The sequence below is a fragment of the Gadus chalcogrammus genome, chromosome 2 (assembly GCF_026213295.1).
Source record: "Gadus chalcogrammus isolate NIFS_2021 chromosome 2, NIFS_Gcha_1.0, whole genome shotgun sequence".
Taxonomy (NCBI): domain Eukaryota; kingdom Metazoa; phylum Chordata; class Actinopteri; order Gadiformes; family Gadidae; genus Gadus; species Gadus chalcogrammus.
This window is the reverse complement of record NC_079413.1, coordinates 20,256,411-20,267,351: the sequence shown is the minus strand read 5'-3', so window position 1 is coordinate 20,267,351 and position 10,941 is coordinate 20,256,411. Positions and strand designations below refer to the sequence as shown.

The window sequence follows — 10,941 nt, the reverse complement described above, 5'->3', positions numbered from 1 at the left end:
TTGTCATTTATCATTGTAGTTGTTCATTGTAGTCATTGTAGTGTCAGAAGTTTGCTTACTACTAACTAATAGTATGAGATAATATTACCTTCTTTTATTTTAATCAATTCATTATGTGGAAGGCGAAATATATTTTGATGAAGATGTCCCTATTTACAGTGCGTTCAAATAAATACAGACGTCAAAAATAGACATGCTGTCGTTCCTATTGTGATATTGATGAGGATAACCATTGGATATATTCTGCATCCCCATTACAAACAGGTAGAATGTTCTGTCTATCGCCCGTTGGAGGGTCAAACCTCCATCAACCTGCCCAAGGTACTGGGAGAGATATAGGCAGCATTATTAAACACCAGTATATATAACACCAAAAATGTGTATTTAAACTGCAATGCATAACTGAAGGGTTTTGTTATATTACTCTATTTTAATAAAGTTTTAATTCGGTAATCATACTCTCTTGAAAAAATAGAATACCAAAGAGGACACAGGATGAAACAGTGTGCTTGACTCCTTGCCAGAGGATTCTGGGTTCAATCCTCAATTTTAGCTCCATAGTTGTACAATTATATATATATATTTAGAGAGACGCACGTTGCCAAGGTCATACGTGCCGTCGTTTTTCATTATCCGTTGACCATATGCTAGCAGCAGCAGAGTGTGTGTGTGTGTGTGTGTGTGTGTGTGTGTGTGTGTGTGTGTGTGTGTGTGTGTGTGTGTGTGTTTAATCAGGACAGTCACCCCTCCTAGGACAGTCTCCTGTGTGGCTCTACTCCTGCAGACATAAGCTGCCCATACAACAGGGAACGGTCATCATCATGACATAGAGAGAGAGAGAGAGAGAGAGAGAGAGAGAGAGAGAGAGAGAGAGAGAGAGAGAGAGAGAGAGAGAGAGAGAGAGAGAGAGAGAGAGAGAGAGAGAGAGAGAGAGAGAGAGAGAGAGAGATGAATGTCCTTTATACCACTAGAGGATTGACATTAACAAATAGATAGATCAATTAAAACCTGAAGGAAAGGATAATTTTGATTCTATTTTGCCCGATAGTGTGATTGATTATTGATTGTTATTACCAGGCTCAATACCATTTATATCCTGTGGTGTCATATAGCGGCCTTTATAGCAATGTCGACGGTTTGTTAGAGCGGTTTTTGCTGAGCTGAAACAGTTGTGTTTCACGTGCACTATTTAATGAAGATAAGCATTATGCAGTCTGAGTTCTGCATTCTCTTTCCTCCCACGTGTCTTAGCCAACAGAAGCTTGAGACAACTGGTCAGGGGGTGTGCCCTTCAATAGGTCTGTGTGTCTGTCAGTTGCTCCGTCTGACCCAGAGAGACCCACTTGGCGAGGACTGACAGGTAACAGAAGCTGGGATCTGACCGCCCTAATCCCACACCACTTACACAAAGGTTAGCATAGTGAGGCCAGCCTCATTGCACAAAGGATAACTATGATACCACATCATAGAGTGTGGGACATGATCCATGTTTAGATAAGAGGGCAATCGACGAGGGCACCCTGTGTGTGTTTGTGTGCGTGTGTGTGTGTGTGTGTGTGTGTGTGTGTGTGTGTGTGTGTGTGTGTGTGTGTGTGCATGTGTGTGTGTGTGTGTGAGTGTGTGTGTGTGTGTGCATGTCTGTGTGCGTGTGAGTGGGGGGAGGGGGCTAAATGGAGAGCCCTTTTCTAATTGGTTGAAGCAAGGGATTTCGGGTGGGAGGATTACGTTTGCCAAGTGATCTTGTTATGGAGAGAAATGGACAGCCTTGGGTTGGCAAGGCTATGTGTGCACGTGCGTGCGTACGTACGTGCGTGCGTGTGTGCGTTTGTGTGTGTGTGTGTGCGTGTGTGTGTGTGTGTGTCTGTGTGTTTGTGTATGTGTGAGAAAAAGAGTGCGAATCAGAGAAGAACCTTGAGGGTTATTCTACTATATTCTGAACATATTTCATACACAATGAAACTACCTGACTTTTATATTGAAAAAATGTTTATCCAAAAGGATTTTAGGTTTGTAACCTCATATGGGTATCAGCATGAGGGACAGAGCCTGAGGCATTAATCCATTAAGTCTCTCTCTAAGTAAAGGTCACAGTATGCAGCCAAATACACACACACACACACACACACACTGAAATGTGAACAGAATGCTATTAAGACCTTGTTTTGTTTTTAAAGTAAAATATCTAGTTTGGGAAATCAATCAAATGAAATACATTGATCTGATTGATTTCTCAGAAATGTTGCCTGCCTTCACTTGACTTCTTCTTGCGAAGTTCCTTGAAAACATTTTACACTTTCACACACAGCCCCCCTTTCACTTCAAAATACAAGGAGACCCTACTCAATTACAAATTACAAAACAGTTACACACTATTGACACTATCAAAACACTATTCAGCATTGGAGAAATTGACTTTTGTGTTGCGGATTCAAAAGGATAAAGGAGAGGAATACTTGAAAAAATGGGATCACTACAAACAAAAAGACTTAATTCTGTTCCATTCGTTCAGTGTGAGTGTGGGGGTGACACAGTGTTTGGCCAGCAGGGGGGGCTGCAGAGTCATGTTTGGGGCACTCCGGATCTGCCGGCTGCTCGCTATCAGACCCAATCCATCCGACAGACCGTACGTCCCCCCAGCAGCGTAACATCTTGGTGATAGGCCCCGGGGTACATCATTTTTCTGTGCCCGCACCCCCGCCCTAAACAAAAGCGCGCGCACACACACACGCGTGGACACACACGCACAGCCACTCGAGAGAACTGCTATTGTCACCATGTAGGCTAACTGTACAGGTGAGTGTAAAGTTAGCCTACACCCAGCGTTAGCCTGCCTTACCGACCCGCCCCCGAGCTATTTCATTCACAAAAACAGCTGGCCGCTCCTCTTTTTTTCTTCCTCCATGGGCCCCTGAAGGCGTCTGGGCCCCGGTGCAGCTGCACCGGGGCCCAGACGCCTCCATGGGCCCCTGAAGGCGTCTGGGCCCCTGAAGGCGTCTGGGCCCCTGAAGGCGTCTGGGCCCCGGTGCAGCTGCACCGGATGTACCGTTGATATTTACACCACTGCGTCCCCCCACAGTGAGGATATATGTGTATATGTATTGTGTAATGTACCTATACTTTTCATGTTTGTACCTTCTTTTATATGTATGCATTTTCAAATCCCAGCCCTCTTTTGTTTGCTTGTTTCTTGTTTTATGATCATATATAACACAGAAAATAAAGTTAAAAAAACAAGAGCAGACCTCTTCTTCACTTCTTCCACTCTTCTTCTCAGCGCTGCGATGCGATTGGTCAGAGTGGAGGGGGGCCGGTTCCGGAGGGCGGCGGAGGAGAGCGAGCGAGAGCGGGAGCGGGAACGCGAGCGTGAGCGTGAGCGGGGGGGTGAGCGTGAGCGGGGGGGTGAGCGTGAACGCGAGCCCCCGTCACACCACTCCAACCACCAGTACGCCAGCATCAAGAGCAAGTTCTTCAATGAGCTAACACACCTTCCGAGTAAGCACACACACACACACATACACACACACACATGCGCTTGCACACGCACGCACGCATGCATGCACACAAGCAAGAATGCACGCACACACATACAGACACTCTCACACACACACACACACACACACACACACACACACGTGAGTCCTCACATACACCCACATATACCTGCAGACACCCACCCACACACACACACACACACACACACACACACACACACACACACACACACACACACACACACACACACACACACACACACACACACACACACACACACACGTGGGTCCTCAAATACACCCACATATACCTACAGTCACCTACACACACACACACACACACACACACACACACACACACACACACACACACACACACACACACACACACACACACACACACACACACACACACACACACACACACACACACACACACACACACACACGTGGGTCCTCAAATACACCCACATATACCTGCAGACACACACACACACACACACACACTCAAACACAGACTTTTAACTGAAAGTAGTGACACACACATGGAAGTTGTGTGTCACTACTTGAACACACAGGTGGAGGTTTCCGTGTGTGCTCACCTGTCGTGCTGTCATCTCAGCCCACTCCCGATGGCTGTAGTCATTGGTCAGCCCTTTGTTTAGTCATGTTTTCACGGCATCATCACGTCGTTAAACTCCTCCATTGTTCTCCACACATCTCCCCTGTATCCCATCGGACTGCTCTTCAAGACCATAAGATCAAATGTGAGTTTCTGCGTGTGTCCGAACGCCTGAGGACCCCACCAGTAGAATATGATCTTAGATCTAGATCTAGAATGCTCTTGCCCTGCTGTTTAGAAACCCTTTATTTGACCAATAGACTAGCATACGTTGAACAATAATCAATCCTCCGTTGGACCTCAAGACGTTTTAAGACTTCATTGCCCATTTTGAACACCTTGACGTAAGAAACAAACACATAGGATATCGCATTTCATCACACAACTATTTAAATGATTTATTATGACGAGGATAATTATGACCTATTTCTAAAACAGGAGATAGCTCTCAACACCTCTGACCTGACTGCCGCTTTTTGAAGTTCTTTCACCGGTTCATCATGTTACCATAACCACTAGTTAGAGGTCTGCTAGTTAGTACGATAATAAGCAGGACCCCTCTCTCTTCAGTGCCCATGTGGGCCATTGGCGCCATCGTGGTGGTGGTGCTGGCCCTGGTGGCGTGCATGGGCTTCTGCATCTACAGGAAGTGCATCAACAAGGGCAAGAAACCCAAGAAGGTGCGCGAGAGGAAGGGAGGCCGAGGCCGCAAGAAGAAGGACAAGGACGGCGAGGACGGAGAGGGCAAGGTGACGGAGACGGAGCCAGGAGCCGGCTTATGATGTTCACGTTGACGACGCGGGGGAAGATAAATGCTAACTGGCAGTTCTGTTTGAGGGCATTTTATTGTGACATGTAACGATATTTATAAAATATAATTTGTACGGTTGTTTTCTTCTGCTTTGGGGAATTTAGCTTGTTTGGTTGTTATTAACCAACCAAATGCCAAACTAATGTTTGTGGCAGTTGGTTGGTTAATAGCAACCAAGCAAGCTACATTTCAAGCAAGCAAGCTGCCAAACTCCCATTTCTGGCTGTTTATGAAATTGTTTCCTATGACCTCCTTACTTTCGGAAATATTTGAAGAAATTCTTGTTGCATTCATTAGGTGCAAAAATAAAAAAAGAAAGATAAGAAATCAGCTGTATCTAGATCTAGATCTAGAATGCATACTAAATGACAGGTGACCTTGGGTGTCTTGAAAGGCGCCTCTAAATTAAATGTATTATTATTATTATTAAATATGCATCATATTTAGTATGTTGATGTCTCACTCTTTGTTTCTGCAGGAGGGAGAGGAAGGGAAGGATGAGGAAGAGAGAGAGGCCCTTGGCAAGCTGGAGTTCAGCTTGGATTACAACTTCACCGAGAACCAGGTCAGAGACACCACCCACCAACCAGGTCAGAAACACCACCCACCGACAGAGGGAACGCAATGACAGGGAATACCAAATGTTGGGAGCAGCACCTTATCTGTGGTAGACAGATAAGGTGCTGAATTGTTGTGCACACACACACACACACACACACACACACACACACACACACACACACACACACACACACACACACACACACACACACACACACACACACACACACACACACACACACCAGGTGGATGAGCACTCACCAGCACAACTAATAATACAAAAAAAAAGACCTACTACCAATCCTCTTGTTTCCTCTTCCGTGCGAACCCTTCCACGAACACGTCATGCTGGAACCATCCGGTGCGACCCTCGGCACTGACCGTTGATGGTTGAACGTCTCCCTTCCTGCAGCTCGTCGTTGGCATCCTCCAGGCCCAGGATCTACCCGCCATGGACATAGGAGGCACCTCGGACCCCTACGTCAAGGTCTTCATGCTCCCGGACAAGAAGAAGAAGTTTGAGACAAAGATTCAGCGCAAGAACCTCTGCCCTGTGTTCAACGAGACCTTCACCTTTAAGGTGGGCCTGACGTTGGGGAAAGGAGAGCCTGCTGTTATAAGTTGAGAAGAGAGTTCTGGTCACATGCTCGTGCTATGGATTGATCCTGGTCCAAATCATGAATGAATGCATGAGGTCATTTTTCTTTGGAGGAATATAATCTATTCCTCAAAAAAAAGATGACCTCAGGCACCCATCGTACATCGTACACCCGATGTACGATGTATGATGGGTTTATATTGGTCAAACGCATGTTATGCATTAGTAACTGTTTTTGGGTTACCAAGTTACGTCTATCAATGATCTGGCTACACGCCCAAAATCCTATGGTAGCTGGTGGTTATAGAAGGAGTCTGGACAGCGATATAATCATCTATGGCATATGACAATCATTTATCAACTGTGTCCGTATGAAGTGCGCCAGGCGGCCTTCAAGGTTGACTGAACTCCAATTTGGATTAACATAACCATCCACATACACCCAGGAGGGGGTCCAGCCTGATAGGTGGAACCTTGAAACAAATGTGTTATCAAAGGAGATGCATCGAAACATTCCTCATCCATCAGCAGGCTAGCTTAGCGTAATGCCTTCCTCTAACGGGATATCTGTGACCGTATCGCTCATCGCAATCGGCACTTCAACACCTGCACTCGCCAATCAATATCTATTTCTGTGAATTTATCCTCTCTCTCTCTCTCTCTCTCTCTCTCTCCCTCTCCCTCTCCCTCTCCCTCTCCCTCTCTCCTCTCCCTCTCCCTCTCTCCTCTCTCTCTCCTCTCCTCTCTCTCTCTCTCTCTCTCTCCTCTCTCTCTCTCTCTCTCTCTCTCTCTCTCTCTCTCTCTCTCTCTCTCTCTCTCTCTCTCTCTCTCTCTCTCTCTCTCTCTCTCTCTCTCTCTCTCTCTCTCTCTCTCTCTCTCTCTCTCTCTCTCTCTCTCTCTCTCTCTCTCTCTCTCTCTCTCTCCAGATCCCCTATAGCGATCTCGGCGGCCAGACCCTGGTGATGCAGGTGTTTGACTTCGACCGCTTCGGGAAACACGACCGTATCGGTGAGATAAAGATCCCCATGAACAGCGTGGACATGGCACAGCCCCTCAACGAGTGGCGGGACCTGGTGGGCGGCGAGAAGGAGGTGGTAAGTGGCGCCCCCTGGTTCCATGCGGGCTTCTGGGTTCGCCTCAAATACAGAGCGAGAGAAGACGAGGCCAATGGGGTCAGAGCGTACGTTGGCCCCGGAGCCGGAGGCTACCGGGGCAATGCGTGCTGACCTCAGCCTGGTCTTTTAGATACGCGTTGACCACCACGCGCTCAAAGGAATCCATGACTGATGGGGCCGTGGGCGGACGGACACCCCAAACAAGAAACTGCTTTGTATGTGTGGATAGAAAGGTCGTCGGGATCTGTTGAGGCGGTGCTTTGCAAACCACTCGGCTTTGTTGTTGCCTGTTTAACGATAAATTATTTTTGTCATACTTGCTCCGGGACCCCTCGATTTTCTTCATAGCAAGAGAAGCTGGGTGACATCTGCATCTCCCTGCGCTACGTCCCCACCGCCGGCAAGTTCACCATCAACATCATGGAGGCCAAGAACCTGAAGAAAATGGACGTTGGAGGACTGTCAGGTGATTGATTATGAAGGGGCTGTGCACGCACACGCACGCACACGCAAACACGCACACATGTTCACAGTCACGTGTAAGTTATGACACTTCCATAATCAAAATGAAAATAAAAAGTTGACCTAGGAGGAAATATGGACCTCTTAGCCTGCACATGTAACCTGCGTTGCGTTTGGCCTGCTTGGCCTGGCCTTGACTGGTTCACTCTCAGCATTGTGGATGAAGCGGTTTTATTGCCTGCACAAGGGGTTATTACTAGATACACAAATACACAGAGCGCTTGAGCATGAGTCTCGTCCGTCTGCAGCAGATATCTTCTCTCCTGCTGCAGGATACCCATAATGCAACACTGTATAAAGATATCGTAGAATAAGAGTCCTGACCTAATGACAGGATTTAACATTGACTACAAGCACATTTCATGTATTCTGTCGCACACACACACACACACACACACACACACACACACACACACACACACACACACACACACACACACACACACAGACTTCGAAGTGAAAGTTTCTCTGTGTTTTTTTCCCCTGTCCTCCTGCCTTCCTTCCTCCGGCCCCATCGACCACACCCCTCTCTCCGTCTGCTTCGTCCCCCAAGACCCCTTCGTCAAGGTGGTGCTGCAGCATCAGGGCAAGCGTCTGAAGAAGAAGAAGACGTCGGTCAAGCAGAACACCCTCAACCCCTACTTCAACGAGAGCTTCAGCTTCGAGATCCCCTTCTCCCAGATCCAGGCATGTAGACGCTGCCTCACCGCATTTTCCATCGTGATGTTCAATGGCCTCGCCCTCTGCGTTAATAACTGTGCATATAGGGGACCCTGCACTCTAAACTCAGCCACTGTATATGTATTTGATGGCAATTTAGTGGTGCACCTAAAGTCAAATGTTGGGATCTACCGTGCTAGGAGTTCCTGGGAGATAGTATCCTAGGGTGTTCTAGGAATATATATAGTCCAGAGTGTATTCTCGGGGATTAACCTGTGAACGTTCTAAGACATCTTGTGAAATCAGCTGATCTCAGCACGCATGCATGTTGAGCGAAAAGCGACGGAAGTGTGGAAAAAATGCCCATCCCCGAATTAATCACAAATCCTGTCCTTGCCCTCAGCTTGCCTGAATAGTGTTTGCTTCCTTATTGGTCGGCCCTAACGGTGTGTGCTTCCTTATTGGCCCTCCTAAACAGTGTGTGCTCCCTTATTGGTCGGCCCTAACAGTGTGTGCCTCCTTATTGGTCTTCCTTAACAGAAAGTCCAGGTGCTGATCACAGTCTACGACTACGACAAGTTGGGCAGCAACGACGCCATTGGCAAGTGCTGGATCGGCTTCGGGTCCTCTGGCATCGGGCTCCGCCATTGGTCAGAAATGTTGGCCAATCCCAGGCGTCCGTGTGCCCAGTGGCACACGCTGTCTACGGAGGAGGAAGTGGACGCCCTCCTGAAAAACCCAATCCGCTGAACACACCCACACACATTTTTTACAATGTTACAGTAAGCTTCCGACAGTAATGATCATTACAATACACACAGACACACACAGACACACACACACACACACACACACACACACATGAATCTATACTCCAATTACAGACATATGCAGTTTATAAGCATTAAGTACAAAAACACACATGCATGACAAGAAATACTGAAGTAATAAAGTGAAACATATTGAGTACCACACAGACACACACAGACACACACACACACGCAAAATCCATGTACAAACACTGTCTGAAATGTTTGCAATAGCCCACAGGGAAACACCTTTGAATCTTCCCGCACAAATGAATAAAGTTAGATATTTGTTCCTTTCTACATTGACTAGATATTTTGTTTTTTGTCTTTATGGACTGTACTCAAGTCACCTAGTTGGTGGAAGGAGATTTGGATTCAGGTTTCCAGTATCCAAACCACTGATCAACTCTCTGCGTCCTTTAGCTTTGTGTATTTCATTTTCTTTGCTATTTTTTGTTTCCAGAAGCAAGAACAAAAAAATCACCTGTCTCGGCTATTCTTGGCTTAATGTTTTCCTTTGAAAGGTTCTTAGTTTATTCTCACTAAATACCCATTTGTCTCTGATGTTTTTGACTTTTGTTTGTTTTTGTGTGAATGAGCCAACAGTGTCTGAACACAAGTGTTTGTATGTGTTTCTGTTGCTAGTATTTAAAAAGATGTGGACTATGTGATGTACTTCTTGATGCAATGTGAATGTAAACAGATAGTATATGTATGTGAATAAAAACAACTCAAAAACAGCTGGTTGAGTGGATCAATAGACGAACTGCCGCCCAAACAGAACTTGGCAAGACAGAAGCACCGCGATGGAAGCAAAGGAGATCAGTCATGATGATAGCACTCGGTGAAAAATCGGTGTATATTGTAGGCCAGTGAACCCCAATTAGCGGCCCGCGGGCCAGATCCGGCCCGCAAGAGCAAAATGTCCGGCCCGCGCAGACCCACATGTCACATGTCATCTCCAAAAAAAAAAAAAAAAAATTTTTTTTTTTTTTTTTTTTTTTTTTATTTGCGCGGTCTGCTATATTTTCCCCTCAGCCCACACCATCCACTTGACCGTTGACGTTACTGCGTGCTGACGTAATAACGTGCTTCGTGCGTCACTTTCCCGCTATCCAAAAATCAACGGATTGAAAATTGATGAAAGAAACATGTCATTTGCCATGAAAAGGAAGGTCAACCAGGAGAACCGCCAGTTTAAAACTGAATGGACCGATGAGTATTGCTTTTCTTTACCGGACCATGCCAACGCAAAGCCGACATGCTTAATATGCAAGCAGAGGGTGGCTGTCATTAAATCGGACAACCTGACACAAACTGTTTGCATGCTGCCAGCTTTAATGGAAGTTTCCCAGAAAAATCTGAGCAACGCAAACCAAAGATTGCAAGCATGTTGACATCATACAAGCGGTCAGTTTTAACCATATGCAAAACGGCATCGGCACAAGAGAGCGCAACAGCTGCTTCATTGCATGTTTTCTGGATGCTTGATAAAGCTAAGAAGCCCTTTGCTGATGCAGAGTTCATTAAACAATGTGCAATTCACATGGCTGGTGAAATCTTAAATCAAGAGGAAAAAATCTAAACAAAAGTTGTGGAGCTATGAAAGCAGGTGCCGAGGAAATGTCAGCTGAACACAAAGATCTGTTGCTGCACAACGATGTTCGCTGGCTGAGTAAAGGCCGTGTGTTGGAGAGGGTGTGCGACCTGCGTGATGAACGTGTGTCATTTTTATCCAGCCTGCAGAGCCCA

The 10,941-nt window shown here is 46.4% G+C and overlaps 1 protein-coding gene across 1 annotated transcript; it reads left to right on the top strand.

Annotated features, from left to right (window-relative positions):
• Positions 1–3,281: 3,281 nt before the first annotated feature.
• Positions 3,282–9,911, top strand: syt5a (synaptotagmin Va). Its single transcript, XM_056606525.1, has 8 exons — positions 3,282–3,492; positions 4,684–4,862; positions 5,403–5,489; positions 5,898–6,065; positions 7,010–7,177; positions 7,547–7,664; positions 8,274–8,407; positions 8,921–9,911. The coding sequence occupies exons 1-8, from the start codon at positions 3,282–3,284 to the stop codon at positions 9,128–9,130; spliced, it is 1,275 nt and encodes a 424-aa protein (XP_056462500.1). The 3' UTR covers positions 9,131–9,911.
• Positions 9,912–10,941: the final 1,030 nt, after the last annotated feature.